The sequence below is a fragment of the Peromyscus leucopus genome, chromosome 18 (assembly GCF_004664715.2).
Source record: "Peromyscus leucopus breed LL Stock chromosome 18, UCI_PerLeu_2.1, whole genome shotgun sequence".
NCBI classification, from domain to species: Eukaryota; Metazoa; Chordata; class Mammalia; order Rodentia; family Cricetidae; genus Peromyscus; species Peromyscus leucopus.
This window is the reverse complement of record NC_051078.1, coordinates 4,466,213-4,489,189: the sequence shown is the minus strand read 5'-3', so window position 1 is coordinate 4,489,189 and position 22,977 is coordinate 4,466,213. Positions and strand designations below refer to the sequence as shown.

At 46.2% G+C, this 22,977-nt stretch overlaps 1 protein-coding gene across 1 annotated transcript in view; it reads left to right on the top strand.

Moving 5' to 3' along the window:
* Lrig3 (leucine rich repeats and immunoglobulin like domains 3) overlaps positions 1-22,977 on the top strand; it is a 51,973-nt gene that overhangs the window by 13,133 nt on the left and 15,863 nt on the right. Inside the window, exons 4-9 of the mRNA XM_028886295.2 lie at positions 17,432-17,563; positions 18,868-19,011; positions 20,065-20,208; positions 20,515-20,658; positions 21,060-21,203; positions 22,025-22,105. Coding sequence (XP_028742128.1) covers positions 17,432-17,563; positions 18,868-19,011; positions 20,065-20,208; positions 20,515-20,658; positions 21,060-21,203; positions 22,025-22,105 — 789 coding nt within the window. The remainder of the gene's footprint in view (positions 1-17,431; positions 17,564-18,867; positions 19,012-20,064; positions 20,209-20,514; positions 20,659-21,059; positions 21,204-22,024; positions 22,106-22,977) is intronic.

The window sequence follows — 22,977 nt, the reverse complement described above, 5'->3', positions numbered from 1 at the left end:
CAGTGCACACACATACACAGAGCTGCCTCCCTCAGAAGAAAACTAGCCCTATTGGATTCCTGCGGTGAGGGAGGGAGACGCTGTACAAAGTCCTCGGCTGTGTATGAGGACTGTTGATAGCAGGTGTCTGTCCCCACTGGTGACCTGCGAACTACTGTGGGTGACACGTGGTCCTGTCCTTGTCCCGTTGTACCTGAGATGTGTTGGAGGCCCAGAAAAGTGTGCGAATCACACCCTTCCCTTGGGGTGGGGTCTTGAGCTGCCAAGACACTACAACAAAAAATAGCACTGTGGGGCGGGGGGTGTCAGCCTTGGATGTGTGTGGATCTTGGGGGTGGGCACCGGATCTTCAGGTTCTGTAGAATGCTTGGAAGGGTGGTGGTGGCTAGCCAGTCTGTCTTGTCCTGTAGCAGAATGCCTGGGAAGACAAAGAAAAAAAAGTCACCTTTAATTCAGATTCTAAGGTTTGAGTCCATCCTGTCAGGAGGGCCTGGGGGAGCAGAGCAGGGGATATTTTAGAAGCCAGGAAGCAAAGGAACAAGGCCTCCGCGCTAGAGGGTTTTCTCTGTTTCCATTTTATTCAGTGTGGGCCCCAGCCTATGGGATGGCGCTGCCTGCGTTGATGCCCAGGTTTTCCTCCATAGTTAGCCCTGTCTGGAGATATCCTCTCGGAGGCAGCCGGAAGTGCTCCTCATTAACCTCCTGGATGTTTCTCAGCCCAGTCAAGTTGACTGATGAGACTAGCCATCCAGCACAGAGATTTTTCTTTGATTTCCGTGTTTGAAACTCTTACAGGTATAGGGCGTGTGGCCTCTAGGGGGGCATTTGTCACGTCTCACACGTCTCAGGTCTTCCTGAGGTCTCAGTCCTTCCAGCAGCAGCAGCCCAGGGCAGTTCCATTCATGTGGAAAGCGTTCATGAGGAATCATGAGTGGGTGAGAGACACATAGAACCCTCTAAAATAGGGGAGCCTGGGGCTAGAGTTGGGGCACAGGTTTGTGTCTGGCTCAGTGTTGTGGCCTGCCTGACCTGAGGCAGACGTAATGAATTCTTCTTTGTTTATCTGTACAAACAGTCGGAGATGTCTGCCCATCTGCCTCCTCTGTTCCAGACGAGGATCAAGGGGCGTTCCATACTTGAAAGGGTTCCAAGGGGCTCCAGCAGCCACAGCTGCAGCGGTCACAGCCTGCTGTGGGTTTAGCCTCAGGCGCAGAGGCCGAGGGTGCCAATGTGATCGCTTGAACATGAAGGTCACAGGAGATAGGTGAAAATATTTTAAAATTATCTTGGCAGCAATAGATGAGGGGGAGAGTAGTGGTCACTTTATATTTAGAGTAAATTAACAGTAAAACCTGAACTTCCTCTCAGTGGTCAAAAAAAAAGTGGGGGGGGCAGCACAACATGATAATAGTAAATAACTCAACATTTATTGTAGACGGATTTCTAAGCGGTCTTATTAAATAAGAAACACAGAGCCAGATGCCGAGTTAAAAGCCCAAGAGATCAGAGCGAAGAACCACGACCACCTTTAGCTTACCAATCACTGCCGTCCTTCCCCTGAGAAAGAGACCTTCTTCCTGTGTGACCTGTCTTTTTATTGCCTTTCTGTTCTGCCTTCTCATTGGCTCTGAACCCAACCACACGACTTCCTCGTTACTGCCTGTCTATACAGACCTCCAAGTCTCTATGGTTGGTACTGGGATTAAAGATTTGGATCCCCACACTTGGCTGTGTCCTTGACCACACAGAGACTCTGCCTGCCATGTGATCGGGATTAAGGGCGTGGGCTACCACCGCCTGACTTCTGTTAAATGGCTCGCTTTTACCTCTGACCTCCAGGCAACTTTTATTTATTAACCTACAAATAAAATTACATTTCAGCACAAATAAGATATCACCGTAATTTATAGCCTAAATGTTGTGTTTATGGGCAAATTTGGAGCCTAATAACAAGGTTGATCATTTGCTAAGTGACAGAGAGCAAAGAAGAGGACTCGGCATGTGTCGTGCTCTGTAGTGGCTCCCGCAGTGGGAAGGGGAGCTGGTATGACTTCTAAGGAGAGGTGATGCCCAGGGGGGTGTGGGTACCCCGGGCTTTGAGGTGCAGCCGTTGCTACCTGGGTAGAACATTGATGTCAGGGAGAAAGTGTTGACAGGTTGGAAGGATGAGCTCATGGAGGTTCTTCCTTACTGGCTGGTTTAAGAAGGAGTCATGGACGAGCTCTTAACTTTTTATTTTTCTGAGCAGCAGAATCTGCCTTTCTCTGTCTGTCTCTGTCTGTCTCTGTCTCTGTCTCTGTCTCTCTCTCTCTCTCTCTCTCTCTCTCTCTCTCTCTCTCTCTTCCTCCTCCTTTTAGATAGTCAACATACTGTTCCTTTTCAAAATCAAGGGTCCTTTGTGGCTTTGAGAATCAACAGTTGTGACATGCCTGTCACCCACAGGTCGGACGGTTGTTCTGTATTCAGAGCCCTGGAGTGTGGTAGAGCCACACAAAGAGGTTGTTCCTCCCTGGCAGGGACACAAGCATGTCTTCTGGTTCACGCACGGGGAGGAGCAGAACAGCCGAAGAGAAAGGAGAGCGTAGCACATTACCCCGAAAACTTAACCGTGGTCTTTCAACTCAGTATTTAGGCTGGTTGATGGTTTAAGAGTGTGCCCATACAGTGGTCCTGCTTCCTGCTTTCAGGGTATATAGCAAGTTACATGGGACAGCACCTAATTGTAAAATAGGCTTCCATTAGATGGTTTTGCCTGTCTATAGGTAAATATATGTCTGAGCATGTTTAAGATAGGTTGAGCCTAAGCTTGGATGACCAGCAGGTTAGGTTTGCTATTAAACACATTTTTATTTCCACATAGGATGTGTTTTCTGGGGTGTCATCCTATCATAAATCTAGAGAAATATATATACATATTCTGTTACTTATATAGTAAATACAACCCATATTAATTATACAGTTCTCATGCTTTCCAAAAATCAGACTCATGTATTAGTTTGGGCTTCACTTAAGGTACCGTTGCTTGGCTGTGTCATACTGAGTTTATCTGAAGAATTCACCAAGCTTAATTCATAGCTTTTAAATCTAGCACTAGTGATTTTAGTAGGTTCGTAGCTCAGAAACCAAGCTGCATATGGGAAAACAAGCATTACAAACATTTCAAGTAGTGACTTGTCCGCATAATTTTATAACTAGGAGGTAAAAGCACAAATAGTTGTTTGAAGCAGAACCCCCCTAAGTCAGTATCTGGAAAGAGGTCACCAGTTTGTCATATTAATTAAGAAAGCTGAGGATCAGACTTGAGCCAAAAGTAAAACGTAGGTTTCTAAGGGGAATCAACAAGCTTTGCTTTGATTAAGTGGGCATAGACCGTACCCAGCGCTTGCCCACATCTGGTTGTAGAGGAGCTGATGGAATTGACCAGCTTAACTGCAAAATTCTTCCCTGAGCGAACGCATGTTCGAATGAACGAATGCTGTCCTGAGGATGGATGGATGGATGGACTCGTGTCTTCCTTCATGCCAAGAGCCGTGCTTTAGAGGCCCCTACCCTTCTCCATGTATGCAAACCAGATACTGTTGCATTCATGGAGCGAAAGTCCCACAAAGTAAACACATGAGCGTCTTAATCCCGTTTACGTGATACTCTTTTATTGGGCCTTACAGTGTTTATATATATAGCTCATACAAAAAAGAATTTGCTGTGCACAGAGCTGTATCTGTGCCCCATTGTGAGTTTTCCATCTCATTGGCTCATTATACTAGCCGGTCCCCCAGAATACAGACTTTGGGGGTTTTCCGTCCTCTGCCTAGGATGACTGGATTTGAAATACGTATTTGTCATCGTTGCGTGGCCTTTGAGAGCTCTCGGTTGTCCTTACGTGGCTCGTTAGGTCAAAAGTGGAATCTTGGTCTCGGTGTACAGTGCTCTGCAGTTCCTCTTCAAACAGGAGTCATTCCTTGGGTCCCGGGATGGGCCCTGCTGTTCCCGTCTCAGGTGTCTGGACATTCGCTTTGCCCGTACACAGCACGGTCGGGTCACCTCGCTCTCCACACTCCCTGTGCCTCAGCTTCGGCTCCACCTTTCTGGGATCTTGTTTGTTTGGTCAGCTGGTTGGTTTTGGTTTTTTGTTGTTGTTGTTGTTGGTTGTTTTTTAGGTAGGGTCTCCCTACAGTCTTGGCTGGCCTGGAATTGGATATGTAGACCAGGCTAGCTGAGAACTCATAGAGATCTATGTGCTTCTGCTTTCTGAGTGAGTGGTGGGACAAAGGCCTGTGCCACCGTGCCCAGCCACTTTTACATTTTTTAAGCGTGTCTGTAAACCTACATCTTCCAGTTGTATCCATGATTTTAAAGTTTCTGTTTCTCTCTTCCAAATGGAACCTCCCCAAACTGATATCATTTCGATTTTTATCCCCCACGAGAACATGGCTTGCAGTGATGGTGTTTGGTACATAAAAAGTACTCAGTGCACATTTGTTGGATGGATAGAGGCATGAATGGATGGCTTGCTCCTAGTTAATCCTACAGTTAGCTTTTCTGTTCCTCTATCTGCTACAACTTGTTTTTACTTATTAAACTCGATCCCACCCCACCACCCGGAAAAAAAAAAAAAAAAACAACGTTGTAGATTTCACAGAAGGGACCTGTTGGGCCATCTTTCCGCAGTGGTCCTCCTCGAAGCCCCTAAAATTGACCTCCCCTCCCTTGAGCTTGTCCGACCAGAATGCTTGCCGCGGAAGAACATCTGTGCTGTCAGGGCCTCGCCGTTCCTCCCCACTGGGGGTTAGCCATTTCAAGTGCAGCTTTGCGGCACTGGGGACAACTTCTACCAGGAAGCATCTCTGTGCCAAGTGAGGCTCGTTCTGCCAAGACAGACAAGACAAGAGTTCCAGCCAGTTAGCTTTCCGTGATTGGGGTGGCAAGATTGAACACACACCTCTCTTCTGGTCTAGTTGCTTTCTGCCTCTTCCTTTCCTTCCTTAAGTTTCTCTGATGGCTTCCTAAGGCCAGAGGTTGAGGACTCTGGTTTGTTGAAGACCAAAACAGTGAAAGAGGGTTGGAGCCGACAGACCTCTCCTCTCTTTGGATGAAAGTGCTTAAGCAGTAGATTCAACACATGAAAGGGAAGGCAGTCATAAACACAAATGCCTCCTTTCTGTCGCTTCATACCACCTGCCTGGCTGTCTCATGCCCTTGTTCTGTCACTTCAGCCAGAAGGTAGAGCAGTCTGGCAGTCTGTAGAGTGAGGTTGAAGACAAAAGAAATTGAAGGGAATAGTTAGACTTCAGGTACTTTAGAGCATAGGATAAATTTGGTATTTATTTGGGAACTGTCCATTTTATTATGTGTGGGCAATTAAAATTTTTCATAGCAAAGAAATGTAACATGCACTAGTCAAAGTGAATACACACGTATACATATAAACAAACATGTGTATATGTGTGTATGTCTGTCTATTGAGAGAGAGAGAGAGAGAGAGAGAGAGAGAGAGAGAGAGAGAGAGAGAGAGAGAGAGGCACTTTTGAATTTGGTCAGTTTTCTTTGTAATCCCACACATGACATTGGTCTAGACTAGATGGCAGAATTCTTCCAATGAAAAAAATGCTTCAGATTTGGGCACACATTCAGCTCATTGAATGGGTGTCTTTGTTCTTACCCACCACACCATGTAATTATCAAAGAGAATTATTTGCAAAGAATAAGAAACAGTTTGATACATTATGCAACTGTTGGCCCATTTTTTATTTAGTGCCTGTGCACAATTTTGGGATTAGGAGAGGCATTTCCCTCTGTGGAAGGGAAGAATCCTTGAAAGAGAGATCCTTGGACCTCTCTCCACGAAGCACATCCAGTGCAGGAGGTCATTCTGGTGAGCACCCTTCCCAGAGAGACCTGCTCTGTGGTTGTACTTGCTAGAACTTACCTCTCTGTGGTGGGGAAGAAACTTCCAGTTTGGACATTACATGCTTTAAAACATACAGGTTTTTTTGTTTTTTTTTTTTTGGTTTTTCGAGACAGGGTTTCTCTGTGTAGCTTTGCACCTTTCCTGGAACTCACTTGGTAGCCCAGGCTGACCTCGAACTCACAGAGATCTGCCTGGCTCTGCCTCCCGAGTGCTGGGATTAAAGGCGTGCGCCACCACCGCCCAGCTAAACATACAGTTTTTTAAATACAGCTGCTGTCTGCCATTTGTCGTTTTGCTATTGTTTGTCTGGTGGGACAGGGTGGGTCTCACTCTGCAGACCTAGTCTTCTCTCAGTTCCGCCGCCTCAGCTTCTCAGCGCTGGACCCCAGGCATGCCCCAGCATCCACAGCCCCTTCCATCTCTAGGCTTAGATTCTCTTGCCTCCTTTCTTGCAGGCCTGACCAGTCCTGCTCAGTGACTCCTCTGTGATAAGAATCCCAAGCTCCGTGCCCGTGTGCACACGGAACAGGGGTGTGGCACCCCTCTCTGTGGGATCACAACCACCACATACTCTGTTCTACCTCAGAGGAACCAGAGAGGCCAGGGTTCCCTGCCGTGTCCCCTGCCTGTTGCTCTGCGAGCCAAATCAAACAGAATTAATTTAGCCTGGTGTATACATGCCAGTTAATCCTTCTACGCTATCTGGTTATTTGCTTGTGGTCTCGAACAGCCGTACTCCCTGGTTTTTAATTATTAAGTGACAGTTTCTTGTTTGGGCCAATAAAACAGTTCATTCATATGGAAGGAGTGAGTTAATGGTAAATACTTTGCTTGCTTTTTAAGAAAAACGTGGTGTCACTGATTGAATTACTGCAGAAGACCTGTGTTGAGCGTGTTACACTGGGCACATTCATTCCTGCTCTGTTCTCTCCTAACCACCTTAAAGTAAAAGGGCTGAAACAAAGAAAAAGGAAACACCCAAAGTAAATACCAACAAGAACCAAGACAAGATCACAGGCCAAATGAAAACGTCATTAAAAAGTTTGCAGGCTGATGGATAAATTATAAACTTAAGTAGGGGGAAAGTAGAGGACATCCCTGAAAGTGAAAACTCGTGTGTGTGTGTGTGTGTGTGTGTGTGTGTGTGTGTGTGTGTGTACGTATGTTTGCATGTGTGTATGTGTACATGTGTGTATGTTCCTATGTGTGCATGTGTGTGTGTGCTCATGTGTTACTGTGTGTGCTTATGTGCGTATGTGTGTGAGAATGTGAGTGTGTGTACGTGTGTATGAGTGTGTGTGAGAGAGTGTGTGCATGTGTGTGTATACATATGTGCATGTGCTGCTGATCCTCAGGAGAGTTCAGGAATTTAAAACCTATGAAGGTGGAGGTACCCTATACGACTGGAAAGAAAAAATAAATAAAGACTTAGCTAAAACTTGTTTATAAGAAGTAGCGTGACCTCCATGTTCTCATTCCAGACTCACAGCCCAGTGACTGCCTTGCATCTGACTCAGGAGACTGGAAGTTTATTTCTAGGATAACTTGAGCAGAATATTTTTGGAGTTTGGGTGGGATAGAGGGCATTGTCTCTGAGTCAGGGAAACCGAGTCAAACATGTGGATGCTGAGGTTACATCCTCTCATCTTATTTCGGTTAAGTTTCTCAGGTGATAACAGCCATGCTTACACCTGTAGACTAGAGGTTGAGGGTTTTCAAGAAAAAAACAGCATCCCTGCAGAAAACAGCTCCCCTCTGTCACCTGCGTGGGTGGTTGCTTACAGGTCAACAGCCCCGCCACCTGAAGTCCTTAGGAAGCTCCTGTTCCCTTGGTTTCTTTAAGTTTCCTTCTTCCGTGTGCTCCTGGATGCTCTCACTGTGAATCAGAGGATGACCTTGAACTTCTGACCCTCCTGTTTTCATCCTCTGAGAACTGGGATTTAAGTCATGCACCACTGTGCTTGATGTATGTGATGAGACCAAATCCAGAGCCGAGTGTTTGTGGGACACAAATCTGCCCCCTTAGCGACAGCTACAGCCTACCTCCTTCTGATTGTTTTGGTGTTGTTTGTTTGTTTTGTTTGTTTTTGATATCAGGTCTTGCCTCGTAGCTCAGAATGGTTTTTGAACTCAATATCTTCCTGCCTCAGCCTCCTGAATGCTAGCATTACATGTATTTGCTGCCCTGCCTAGTTTTAGTAAGTTTTTTTTTTTTTTTAAAGAACTTACTTAGAAAATATGAATGGATATCTAATACTTTCGAAAGTCAGAGTCTGAACCAATGGGGGGAAAAAAAGGATTTGGAGGCATTAGATGGAGACACAAATCTGGTCTTTGGGGCGGAAAGAGGAACAGCGAAAGCCAGAAAAACAGAAGAGCCCCGTGAAAAAAAACGTACAAGCAGGGAACAGACTGGAAGTTAAAAATGCAAATATTCACCAGATTGTAAAATTGAAGCTAAGAGTGAAGAAACAGTCATTTCACCACAGAAATAAAGAGTGCTGGGAGAAAGTTGGAAAATTCTACCAGAAAGAACCAGAGGGCCAAGGGATGGAGACTCCAGAGAGGAGAGAGGAAGAATGGGAATGTTGCCGAGGAATCGGCTCCTGTGAGTTGAATTCCACCAAAAGACACGGGTAGACGTTGGAGGGAAGAGATTACCAAAGACATGAGGGGGAAGAAAAACAATCTGAGAACTGAGAAGCCACATTTTCTCTCCTGAAAAGGCCGACTGTGTGCCAGCAGAAGGCTTCCAGTCAGTACACTACTGTGAAATTTCAGGATGTTGGGACTGCAAGAAGCTCCACGCAGAGGGAAACTTGAATGCAGGCAGTGGATCTTGCCACCGTCCTCCTGACAGCAGGGCACTCCTGAGAGCTTGGTAGGAACACAGACGCTCAGGCAGGTCTCCCTTCCTCTGCACACACACTGAACAGAAGGACTCCCCCCCCAGTGGTGCGGTGCTCTCCAAGCCTGCCTCCAGAATGCTCTCCTTGTTGGCTCAAGATTGAGCAACGCTGGGGTGAAGGGATCACAGCAGAACCTAGCTTCTCAAACTTCGTCTGTGAGCACCAAGCCTCCCCAGTCTGAGAAGACAACTGCTTCTTGCCTGAACACGGTGCACAGCTAACCTGCCTGTCAGACTCACAAAAAAAAACATTCCCAAACGTAGAGAAGCTAAAGGGAGATGAGGTCCAGGAACAGGGGAGCGTAAACTGAGAGCAATAAGGATCAAGGGCACAGGGACAAACTGTCACAGAAGTCTCTCGGAGGGAGGCACAGTGCTAGGGGTTCTGCAATTCTTCCCTGAAGCCTCCGTTGCAAAGCCCGTTATTGGTGGTACCCCATCATCCGATTCTTGAGTTCCGGCTCGTGATGGCCGGGCGAGACCTTTCTGTTCCATTTCTGTCTGGCTGGATTCACCAAGTGGAGCAAAGCAAGACACTGAACCAGGAAGAGAGTGAAGCCCTCTTGGGCACGGCGGTTTGAATTATTGTATGAAAGAACCTCAACTTGGAGCAAGTTGAACCCTGTAAGGAGTCATCTCTGTCTGCTTTCCTGCCCTCCTGGGCAGCTGTTGCCAACAGGGAGGTGTACCATTTTCTGGTATATCCAAGCGTCTGGGATCACCATTCCCATGAATGCCTACTGCACACGTGTGGAGGTCAGAGGACTAGCCATAGATCCGCCATGTGGGTCCTAGGGTTCAAAGCCAGGTCCTTAGACCAGGCAGCAAGTGTTTTTTTACCTGCTGAGTCACCTCTCCAACCCCAGAATTTTAAAATTTTATTGCCAAAGCAGAGTTAGCTTTTATTGTACGTAATAATTTCATATTAAAATCAATTTTCAGTAACTTCCTGCTTTATCGCCCTCTTTGAGAACTTGTCAGTTCCTGTTTACACAGAGGACCAACCTTAACTTACATACCCGGGATCAGGGAAGAAGGGTTGTATTGTATGTGGTATGAATGGGCTTTTGACCCCGGTTCCGTTCTTCATTTAACATGGGTCATAACTGGCAGACATACAGAGCCCTGATTATTGTCGGACCACTGTTAAAATACTGTGATGTAGCCATCTTTATCCTGCTTGTGATCCGAGAGATAATCATACTTCGTGTTGACCTGGCTTTTAGCTGAAAAGCGCCGACACTCTCCTCCTCACCTGGCTCCCTTGTCTCCGTTCAGACGTTTCCACGGTTGGCTCTCTCACTGGATGGCACATTGCTGGTGGGCCAGTCCAAACACGTGAGTTCTCTTAATGAAACTTCCTCATTATCTTGTTCACAGAGGTGAGCCAAGGCTGTTTATTTTTTTATCTGTATGGGAGAGGCCTTTCGCCTGCCAGATCTTTCTTTCAAATGAAGTCTGATATTAAGGGGAGTTAGTTGTTTCAGCCAAAGTAGTTTTCAAGATGGCTCAAGGAAACTTTTTTCTTTTTGTGTGTGTGTGTGTGTGTGTGTGCCAAATGTTGGAAATAAATGCCCTTTCATGTGTTTATACCATGCTGTGTTTTCATTAAGAGTCTGTGATTTCTTTATACATGGCGTTACGCTGGTTGCTTGTAAGTTTATATGGAGATCAGTATTTCCCTATGGCCAGGCCATCCTGAACCTGAACAGTCAATAATACATTTGCAGAGTAGGGTTTGCACGGGATGGCCACAGAGTCAGCTGTTAGTGCTACAGAAGAATAGAACTGGAGGGTTATAAGTGCGGTGAAACATTCCAAATAGAAAGGGAACCACAGGACCTAAAACATGGTCTCCCAGCCTCTCAAAAGGAGAGCGCCTCCTCCACATAGCATCCTTAAGTAGCCAGAGTTGCATGCCCTTACACATCACGCCTGCAAGGCCTTGAGGTGCCTTTTATCTGGCGCAATAGGTGGGACACAGTTGAAACTATTGGCAGATGTTTCTTACTCATTAAGGAGCAGGAGCTTGATTGGTTCAGGAATTCCAGTGTGAAAAAACCTGCTGTTCCTGCTCCTCGCCAACAGAGACTCTCCCACTCTGAAAGCCCCTTTCCTCACCTAGGAAGTAAATTATCACCATTTAAATCCACTTAACAGTGCAGGAGAGCTTTTGAGAAGCTTGTACTTTCTGGAGATCACAGGGAGTCGAAAGCAGGCATGCTCACCATGTCAAGTGGCCTTTCTAGCCTCACTGGCTGTCTCCTGCTCTGAGTGATTCCACCATGTTTACATCCACAGCAGGTGTTCTGGGTGTCAGATCAAAGGAGCCCATTCCTAATATGTGGAGAGAGTGTAGTCAGCCATGTTCTCGGAAGCTCCAGACACATGAAGAGTGCTGGTATTGGTTGTTTGCATCTGTCACACTTCGTACCTGCCAAGCAAGAGGGGGAGTCCCGCGTCTTAGGAAGTACCTCACATCCAACGCAAAACACGGAAGTAATAGAGTGAAGGGAAACTAAACTCCTCAAGTTGAACTTGGTCCCAAGTCAGAGCTATAGAGCAGGGGACCTGGGCCTGTGTGCAGGGGAAGACAAAGCCTTGGAGGTGGTCTGGAAGCGAGAAGAACCGTGGTGCATGACCCCCAAACGTAACGTCTACACTGGTCATTGCCATGACACCAGAATACCACCTTCGGTCCTCATGGTTGATTTAGAAGCCTCACACAGGATGCCCTGCATCTGTTCTTGGCTGCCTTTTACCTAGTTGTTACCCATGCCTGCCAGCGCATCTGTCCCTTCACTAAGAAACCTCCGGCCTCTCCCCACCAGCGATCCTGATAGGAAAGCCATGACCTAACTTGGTTCCCAGGGTTCGACTTCACCTACTGCCACCTCAGTGACCTTACTCGTTATTTATCTAAAGATATATTATTTTTATTTATGTGGATGTGCAGATATTTGTTAACGTGTGTGCAGGTGCCCTCGGAGGCCAGGATAGGATGCTGGATCCATGGACCTCCAGTTACAGGTGACTGTGAACCACCTGATGTGGGTGCTTGGCTCTGAACTCAGGTCCTCCGGAAGAACAGCAAATGCTCTTCACCTGGGAATCATCTCTTTGGGCCCCAGCTTCCTCACTCTCGAATGTCAGCCTTTCTATCTAGAGCTGTGAATGCTACGTCCCGGCTAGCCAAGCCCACTTCCATTTCCTTGGGAAGATGATGGGCTTCCTTCTCTCTTGTTTGAACCCTTGGCCCCTGCTTCTTCTTGGAGCAACACTGGCCTGTTCTCCTTCTTGCCACTGGGAGAACTCAGCGTCCCTGGGGTCTCAGCAGTGAGTTCCTTGGCGAATCCTGCTCACCTTCCTATGCCCTTCCCAATGCCCTTGAGGAGTCTGACCCTCGTGTTTTCACTGATGTCCCTTCCTTCCTTCTCAGCACCAACCCTGCTAGTGATCTCTGTCTGTCTGTCTGTCTGTCTGTCGTTTTCTCCACTAGACCTGAGGCTTGAGGCATCTTGATCTTGCTCATGTTTAGGTCCCCCTCCAGCACTCTTAGAGTAAATATCATCAGAGAAAAAAAAATGGTAAGGTCATATTTGCCTCTATGTTTTTTATGGTATTTGGCGAAGTTGCCTGGAAGATGGCATTGGTAACAAAATGAAGCCATTGTTTTTGGACCTCGGGAGCCAAGGTTGGCGTACCTGGGGCGACTGTTTCTCCTGCGGCTGCTTCAGAAGCTAAGAAGGAAGCTCCCCAACAGCCATGCCCCAAAGGTCTGTTTGTCTTGAAGGGACTAATTATAAGTCACCGCGGCAGCGATTTTTGACCAGGGGACTCTCTGTACCATCAACAAACACAGGACCAAATATTCCTCCTCTCCAGTGGGATTGTGCAGGGCCCAAACGCCCTCCAGGCCCTGTTATTTGGGGCGATGGACAGATGCCATGTTCGTGTAACTTCAGCAGTGGATAAGGACTTTGTTTTTAATCAAGAACGGCACACATTTTGCCCCAGCAGGAATTGGCTGTGGTGCTTTTGAATGTGTTGATAAACTTTGGCCTTTGTCCATCTTTGGAGAAAAGCTAGAGCTGAAACTGAATTGAACCTTTGTCTTCTGCAAGTGGTTGTTTAGGACCCAATCAACCGAAGTACATTTATTTTGAGTGTTTTGGGTGATAAGAAATCGTCTTCTCTTCTTTTCTCTACTCCTCTCTTTCTTTTTAAAACCCTCTTTCATGATACAAAGCAAGTTGTTTCTTTTTTATTTGTTTGTTTTTGTTTTAAACTGGTACCTATCAGGTGGTAATTTGCCAGTTAGTCTAAGGTAATAAGAAACTCAAATTTGGATTGGACTCAGTTCCATTAGGGCAGATTTACATTTTTGTGAAACAGGGGCTATTATCCTGGTGGTTGTAAGGGATTTTTGTGCTGGGCGTCGAGGCTGACAAAGACCACACTGTGCATGCTCCATCTAGAAGGGAACACTTTCACACTGCAATTTAGGAGCTGTGCAGCTCAGGAAATTGCCGGCTTTGGCTGGACCGTACTTTTTACTGCAAGGAAAATTTTATTCGTCACTCAAGTAATTGGCAGTTTTAAGACCTTGTTCATAATTACCTTATAAACAAACGAATATATATATAAACCAAAGATTGTATGGCTTGTTATCTGACTTGCAGCCTTTATGTAACTAACATGATAGACACCTGTGGGCCTCCCTCTCCCTGCCTCGAAAAACTAATTTGCTCCATTTATTACACACACACACACAAAAATCTAATAATAACAAAACCAAACACTACAGCTATTGTGTTCTTTCTGTTGTTGCATAATACTATTTAAGTCTCGGTAGGCTGGCCCCAGACAGTATAGGCCCAAACCAGGGACAGACTTGAAGGGATCTGTGAGACAGATAGGCTGGGTCTGGGCACTTCCCGGCTGCTGGGCAGCTTCAGGAAGGACATCCTGGTGACAGAAACATCAGGCTATGTATTGGGGAGAAAATTTCTCTCCCCCAAACTGTGGTTTTGTTTTGCCCCTATCCATCCCCCTGACCCGAAGGCCTCTTGGCTTGGCTTGGACTGCCTCCATCTCCAGGACCTAGAAATTGACTGACTGTACCTCACAGCTAGATCAAGGAGTTTGTACCCCCGGCAGATCCAGATGTGGGAAATCCAGATGTGGGAAACGGTCAAAACCAGAGGTCACGGCTGACTTGACTCTAAACAAAGTCTGTGAGGCTTTATGGGGATCCAAGGGGCTTTGTAATTTGTGACTTGTGTGTAGGACTGGTGATTTCTTTCTTTTTTTTTTTTCTCTTTGAACTTGACTATCATCTAGGCTTTTAAGGTGTACTACACATTGTGAGCTGGTTACCCCATGTGGGATTGCTTTTGGTGGAGTTACACTCTCTGATGATTTGGGTCTTGAAGATCAAACAGACAATACCCTAAAGTCCTGAAAAGGAATAGGCTAAGGGTTGTTAACTGCCCTTTGGGAAGTTACTGAATGTGTTGTTTTGAGGCCAGTGTCTGTGGGGTTCCCTCCTCCTTGCTTGTTGTAGAGAAAGCAGCATCTGGTATTTGCAGCATCAGGAAGTCAGCCTTCCACCTGGGGGGCGCTCAAATCCCTGGAGGCCCGACCTGTCTGGGAGAGGTGATTGAAAAGGACCCTGCAATGAGCACAGGACCTGGTCCCACTGCCTAGATGCCTCCCAAACAGATCAAGCCAATCAACTGTCTCACCCATTCAGAGGACCTGATCCAGTTGGGGGCCCCTCAGCCTTTGGTTCATAGATCCTGTGCTTCCATTCGTTTGGCTATTTGTCCTGTGCTTTATCCAACCTTGGTTTCAACAATTCTCCCTCATATAAACCCTCCTCTTTCTCACTAATTAGACTCCTGGAGCTCCACCCAGGGCCTAGCCGTGGATCTCTGCATCCAGTTCCCTCAGTCATTGGATGGGGTTTCTAGCATGACAATTAGGGTGTTTGGCCATCCCATCACCAGTGTAGGTCAGCTTGGGCTGTCTCTCAACCATTGAAACCCGGGGCTTATGCAGGGTCGCTAGGCTCGGCCTGGGAGGAGGGGACTGGACCTGCCTGGACTGAGTCTACCAGGTTGATCGCAGTCCTCGGGGGAGGCTTTGCCCTGGAGGAGGTGGGAATGGGGGATGTGCTGGGGAGAAGGGGAGGGGGCAGGAGGGGGGAGAACAAGGGAACCTGTGGCTGATATGTAGAACTGAATTGCATTGTAAAATAAAATAAAATTTTAAAAAAAGGGACCCTGGCTGTGCCTCTGATGAGGGCTCTGGGGGCCATTTGGATTTCCACATCAGTTTGAAACTAGAAGTTGAGTTTGTTTTTTTTTTTTTAATTTTTTATTTATTTTTTTTTTAAATTTTTGTCAAGATAAGAAGTAGCAGCTCTTTCTGAAGGGAAGTGTGCAGTGAGAATTGAATTTCCAAAATATCTCTGGTGCTCTGTGTTCTGTGAACACAGAGCCCTGGGATTGTCTAGGGACCAACTGAGACTTGCTGCGTGAGGTGGCCCAGAAGTGATCGCACTGGTTATACAAAAAGCCTCTAGTTTCCCAACCATTAGATTATTAGATTATTTGTAAAAGAGAAATTATTTTATCATTCAACGGCTTAACATACGGAATGCGTTTAACGTGGGGCACCTAAAGTGTGCTCACCATTATTTCTGGTTTCATCACATTTCAACGCAGTGTCGTGAACACAAATTCCTGCCTCAGAGGAGTCTGCAGTATGGCAGAGACCAGGGGTGTGCATGGGATGATGTGGTGCAGCGTAGGATTTGGGAGCCCATGTAAGAGATCCCCCTAACCTCTGAGATGGAGAGATGTCTCTGAGGTATTAATAAAAGTTTAAGAAACCCAAAGCACTGCCAAAATCCAGCTTTTGGTTAAGTGACATAACACACACGAGAGATGTTTTCCCACTCAGGAGAACACACACATGAGATATATTTCCTAATTTCCTTGGGAAGAGTTACTACCAACCACACATAGAAGTACTGGGGTGAGGGTTTTATCAAATGCAGAATCCTGTGTGCAATGCTCAGATTATCACACTGTTCCGGGGGTTGTAAGGAGAAACCCTTATTATGATTGTTTCCGGCTTTTTTACTTTAACGTGTTGTAAGTGACAGTTTTGTTAGAAAACAGGAGGGAACTGAATATACAGGCCAGCTCAACAGTCACCCAAGTTCAAGCACTGTGTCACTTAGGGCTAAATTCCCCCTTGGAAGCTCTAGTACCTGTGTCCGTTTGTAAGAGCTTGACTGGGCACCCCACCCTCTCTCCCCATTTGAAACGCAATAGAAAAAAATGGTGGGAATGTTCTGTGTCTTCCGATGCAGTCAGGGACGCTGACTATTGCGCTCTTGAAATATAGGTGCGGTAATGAAGGAACACTTTTTGTTTGAGACGTGGTCTTTTTTTTATATATAGCCAAGGCTGACCCCGTTCTTCTGCCTCTGCTTCCTGAGTGCGGGAACTAGGAGAGTGTGCCCCGTGCTCAGGAACATTTACTTATGTGTGAGTGTTGCAGGGTGTGTGTGTGTGTGTGTGTGTGTGTGTGTGTGTGTGTGTGTGTGTACATTTACGTTATATGTAAAGAGTTATTTGTAGCCAGTGACTACCAGTGTGGTCTGCTTTGGTCTGGTATTGAGGACTGGTAATGTCAAGCATGTCTTAATATACCTGTGTCTAGAGATTGTTCAGACTGGTTGCTCTTCCGGAATACAGTTGTAAGGCAGAACGCCTCGTAGCTCTTCTCTGGTATGGAAGTCTCTCGCAGCTTAGTAACTTGCTGTAAAAACAGTTAGGTGATCTTTCCAGCCGGGCACTGAGGCAGCCACAGGGTGATGCCTTTTGGAAGTTGAATGGCACCGTGGTGTGAGGACACTTTCTAAGGAAAGAATCAGACTGGGAATCAAGAAGAAATAGGGCTGGCTAGATGGTCCTGAGGGTAGACGTACCTGCCATGCTCACCCACGCAGCTGACTGTGGTCACCAGATCCCATGGAAACGCATCAAAGTGGAAGGAGAAATTTTGACTTCATAAAGTCTCTTCTGACTTCAACATGTGTAGCCCTCTCCCACTAGTAGTGATAAATGCAGTAAGTTTAAATATATATGTATATATATTATATATATTAAGAATTGGGAAGGAAGATATGTTATATATATATATACATATATATATATATATATATATATATATATATATATATATATATATATATGGAATGGAGAATGAGGGCAGTGTGGTCTGGTGTGCCCACTCGGCCCTAGACATTTCCTTTACTATCTAATAAAACTGGAGGAATTGGGAAAATAATCTGAAAGACGAAAGGTAGTTGTGTTTACATGCATGGCCGTCAGATTTGCGTGGGACCGCTCTTCACCCGCTCTAGTATGAACTCAGAGCATGCATGGCCATGGGGTTCCTGTTCGTTCACCTTTGAGAAGTACTGCTTACCTCCACTAGGTTTTCATACTCCTGAAGAACAGGTCAGGAAGAGGCAGCGCTCTTCTCGCGCTGGTCTGTGCGGTTGACCTGTTCCCCGGGCTGTGTTTTCATTCCAGGGCCGGGAACAGCATTGATGAAATCGTCCCTGAGCAGCTGGAAGCCTTTCAGTCCCTCGAGGCCTTGGACCTGAGCAACAACAATATTTCAGAACTTAGAACTGCGCTTCCACCCTTACAACTGAAGTATCTGTAAGTATAAATTACCAAAGCCTTTCACCCGCAGGGAGAATATCGTTAGAATAGGGGTGGGCTTTAAGATACAGCAAACTCGGCCGGGCGGTGGTGGCGCATGCCTTTAATCCCAGCACTCGGGAGGCAGAGCCAGGCAGATCTCTGTGAGTTCAAGGCCAGCCTGGACTACCAAGTGAGTTCCAGGAAAGGTGCAAAGCTACACAGAGAAACCCTGTCTCGAAAAACCAAAAAAAAAAAAAAAAAAAAAAAAAGATACAGCAAACTTGATTTTACTGTCGTTGGATTAAAATGTAACTTTAGAAAAACTTATTTCAATTCATTTTATGTGCATAAGTGTGAAGGTGTCAGATCCCTTGGAACTGGAGTTACAGACAGTTGTGAGCTGCCACGTGGGTGCTGGGAATTGAACCCAGGTCCTCTGGAAGAACAGCCAGTGTGCTCTTAACCACTGAGCCATCTCTGCAGCCCCCAAAATGTATCTTTCTTACTGAGTTGAAATTGGCATAATTAGGCACAGTCTTCTTTCTTACAATTTTGTATCACAATTAAAAAAAAAAATATGCCCCAAACTAGAGCCTTGCTGTGTTTTTATTAATAACTAATTCCAAACAGCGTCGTCTCTATGTATCTTTAATGGCCATTTGTCACCTTGAAAGATGTCAGTCGGTCTTTCCTGTCAGGCTGTGTGTGTTGCTTACTTTTCTTGCGGCTGTCTCTCAGTTCCTGGCCAGAACCCATTTGAAGGAGGGCGGGACTTAATTTGACTGACAGTTTGAGGGTGCAGTCCATCCTTGCAGGGAAGAAGGCATGATGCCGGAGAAGTGGCAGGCAGCCCTGTCACAGTGTGGACAGGAAGTCAAGCCAGATCATAAGACCCCCGAGTCCCGCCCCCTGCAGTCTACTTCTTCTAGCTAGGCCCCGCCTCCCAAAGGCTTCATCGCCTTCTAAAAGAGTACCTGTGCTGGAGAGTAAGTGTTGGGGTGCATGAGCTTGCACCACGCATTTTATATTAAAGCTGCAGTGCGTCGATCTTTCTATTTGTATTTATTATTTTTCTGGTACTGGATATAGAACCCAGGGCTTCTTCGTACATGCCAGGTGAGGATCCTGCCAGTGAGCCAATATGCCAGCCCATGTGAATAAATAAGCCTTAATTTGTTTACAGGGACCTCAGTGTTGAAAACTTTTAAGTACCCCCTGGTGGTCAGGTTCTCTGGAGAGCTTTTGCAGTGGGGAGATTGAATGCACTCTGACTTCCCATAGAAACCCGAGCAAACCTCTGACCTTCAAACTCTCCACAGGTATATCAATAGCAACCGAGTTATGTCCATGGAACCAGGGTATTTTGACAACTTGGCAAGCACCCTCCTGGTGCTGAAGCTGAACAGGAATCGAATCTCAGCCGTGCCCCCCAAGATGTTTAAACTGCCCCAGCTGCAGCATCTGTAAGTGCGGTGGCCTCTTGGATATCACTTCCTCACCTCTAAACCTTGGGCGTCCTTTATTCCGATGCCCACAGTGTGGCGGGAGAAGTTCAGGGGAGAAGCAGGTAACTGCCTTCCCCTCCCATGGCGAGAGCGGTGGAATCTCCAGATTGGGAAAAGGCCTTCCCGGTTATCTCGTGCCAGCCGCTGCCTGAAAAGACACGTTGGAGGGCTGCTGAGGGAGCAAGCCGCATGATGACTGAGCGGCCCCCTCACAAAGGTGTCATTGTGGACCTGGGGAAACCACAGGGTCTCTCAATCGCTGTGGTTGGTGAGAATAATGCCAACAACTCCAGGACGCTTTGATAGCTAAGTGGTGGTAGAGAACCGGCTTGTTAAGGACGGTAGACTGGTTTGTGAACGGGCTCCCTCTCGCAGTGGCGCTTTTCAACCGTGGCTGCGCCGTTTCAGAGACTTGGGGAGCTTTTCAAAGCCCCAGCGCCCCGGTCTGCACCCTGCACCAATTATACTAAAACCTCTAGGGGTTTCAATTTGGGCTTTGGGGACTTTTAAAGCTCCCTAGGTGGTTCCAGTGTTGAGCAGAATTAGAGAGCTGCAGCATGCAGGGAAGCACCAATCTGAAAACTAATTTGGAATGACGGTAACCAACTTTGCATGCATATGGAGCGGGATTTCCGTGCCGCTCTTGGGTAGACCTCCTGGCACGATGATCGCTCTAATTCTGCATCCACAGAAGATGAATACCAGTTGGTTTGCTGCTACCCTTAGTGGACAACAGTGTAGAAATGGAAATCTAATGTACTTCCCATATTATTCCAAAAATATATCGTGCGGTTTTACACAGACATCCACCACTCCTACCTCCCCATAATAAATTGAGGGGAAAAAAATGAAATTCTTGTCAATAAAAAGTCTGTGAAATTTAAAAACATTCTGTGTAGTTTAGCACTGATTGGGTTAAATATATTGTAGTAGTATATGACACATTTTATTACTACCTCTAGAATTTTATTGTCATATGAACTAACTGCTTAATCGTAACATCCAATGCAGAGAACTGAACCGAAACAAGATTAAGAACGTGGACGGACTCACATTCCAAGGGCTTGGGGCACTGAAGTCTCTGAAAATGCAAAGAAATGGAGTAACAAAGCTTATGGATGGAGCTTTCTGGGGTCTGAGCAACATGGAAATCCTGTAAGTGTGGGTTATCACGGTTCCCACTCAGATGGAATGACCCTAGAGTGAGACCCTCGGTAGCTCTCATTGAAAACCCACATTAAATTCTCATACTTGACAATCACAAAGCTGTAATTTGTGACTCAGTGACGTTTCAGACGAGCTGAGAATTTAGAAGCACATCAATCTTTTGCTGATGTCTTTATATATCCGAGCCGGATATCTAGGCACATGAGGGAGACGTCATGGGCTGCAGGCAGCCGTGCATGTCGAGACTAGATGACGGACTCCGGATCCCGCCTTTGGTTCTCGTTGTACCTGTAGGCAGCTAGACCATAACAACCTCACTGAGATCACCAAAGGCTGGCTCTACGGCCTGCTGATGCTGCGGGAGCTTCATCTGAGCCAGAATGCCATCAACAGGATCAGCGAGGATGCCTGGGAGTTCTGCCAGAAACTCAGCGAGCTGTAAGTTGCCTTTTATTGTCCTCGGCTTCGAGAGCGAAGATCGTGCTGGAACAAGAGGTCCTTTACCACGGATCTGTGAAATTTTCATAACAAAGTTTCCCAGGCGACAGCCACTTTCCGAAGTGCCCTCTGTTGTCCCTGCATTTTTGGTTGTGATTAAGTCGAAGCCAGCTCCTCTCTCTTCAGCTTTGTGGCACATTGATAAAAGCAGTTTCATGGGCTATTTGTTTAATTTTAATTGCTGAGATGATTAGGAATGCTTACCTGGATACTGTGAGGGCAGAGTGGTAAAACAGGATTATGGTAGTTAACATTTTTTTTAACCACCTCTCTTTTAGAAAACAGATTATTGTATTGAATGGAAAGAGAAAAGCTCTTTTTGTTGTTGTTGTTCTTTGCAGGGACCTAACTTTCAACCACTTATCGAGGCTCGACGATTCCAGTTTCCTTGGCCTAAGTCTGCTAAATACCCTCCACATTGGGCACAACCAAGTCAGCTACATTGCGGATTGTGCCTTCCGGGGGCTTTCCAGTTTAAAGACTTTGTAAGTTCCACATTTTGCTCTCGGTACATGAACCTAATTGGTTCCTAAATGCGCCCACTTTTCTCCCAGCAGATTTCCTTTGTTGTTGAGGAAATGCGTGCAGCCTCTAAAGTGGGGGTCTTAATCTTTCCCAGAGCAGTTTGATTAGAATAGATCCATTTCATCCATGTGTGTTTTTCTTAAAGGGATTAAAAAGTACACTGATCAGACTGCCCAGTGATTGCAGCCTTCCTTCTCAGGATCACTAGGAAATTCAGAACTGTTAAAGAGAGAAACAATTTTAAGTCCACTATTATTTTTCTTTATAAAACATAGATTAAAAATAGCCCAGAGCAAAATAAAAAAAAAGTTATAGGAAGGTGAATGTTGGCTCTTCTGGTTAACCACAACCTGATTTCTTTCCTAAGTGTGGAATTAACTGGTTGCTTGAAAAATCTCTCCAGTGTTAGCTGCATGCTTTGGCGCATGTCTGTTTGTGTGATGGGAACTTGGTCTTAAAATTTAATGTATTTTTCAAGTTGCTTGAGACTGCAGGGTTTAGCCATCTTGAGACTGCAGGGTTTAGCCATCTTGAGACTGCAGGGTTTAGCCATCTTGATAGGAGATTTGACAGGGCTGGGTTGCCTGTCTTGGTTCGGGGAAAGTGTTGCAAGTGTTGACTGCAGAGTTCAGGATGTAAGAGGCACCTTAGAGAGCTGCGATCCTCCTTCTGAAGTGGGTGGAGCTGGTGGGGCAATTAGGAGGACTTTGGGCACACCACCTGGGTGGTGGTGTGAGGTTTCTGAGAAGTATGTCTAAGGAGAACACTGTGTTTTCATTAGGGATCTGAAAAACAATGAAATTTCATGGACGATTGAAGACATGAATGGAGCCTTCTCTGGGCTGGACAAATTGAGGCGACTGTGAGTATAATTTGCCTCTTAGTTTGCCTCCTCTGTGACTTAAGATTATTGTCTTAATTGAAGTCAGATCCACAAGCTGACATCATAGAGACATTAGAAGTAGATATGTCATCTGGCTGCACCCTAGTCCTTCCTCCAGGTGTGTGCTATTGCCCATGATGCGTGCGTATTAATTAGCTTTTCTTCCTTGAGTGAAAGGAAGACATTTCAGTCCTGGGATTTGTCTAATTCATTTTGATATCTAGATCAGAACTTGAGATTTATTTTGACTGCTACCCATTAGGAATGACCACCATGTTGAAGGGAGTGTGTGTGCCTATGCCAACCTTTAGAAAACGCCAACAGTGTGCTATGGTCATGAGCTCTCAAGGGAAGCAGTCCACCGTCCATCAATCACCCTGCATCAGGGTCCACAAAGGATGCAAACACTTGACAGTCAGCCCCGAAAGGGTCTTGTAGATTGTTCTGTTTTCAGTTGGTGATGAAGGGTAGCCACAGAGAAGAGGGGAGCAAGCTGCCCTGTGGCGCAGTGTGATTTCCCAGAAGCACCCGCTTAGCACCTGTGTCTGCCGAGTGTGTCAACCATTTACCTCTGTTGCTGCGGTAAAACGCCATGACCGAAAGCAGCTTAAGAGTTTCGTTTTGGCTCATTGTTCTGGACAGCTCTATGTCCGTGATGGGAGGGCAGGCATGGCAGCGGCAGCAGGAAGCCTGGAGACCATGTCTCTGTGGTAGTGAGCTGGAAATGGGGGACACTATCAACTCACTAGGCCCGCCCCCAATGATGTCCTTCCTCCAGCAAGGCTTCAAATCCTCAAAGTCCTATAACCTTCACAAACAGAACTGCCAACTGGGGACCGTGTGTTCAAGTC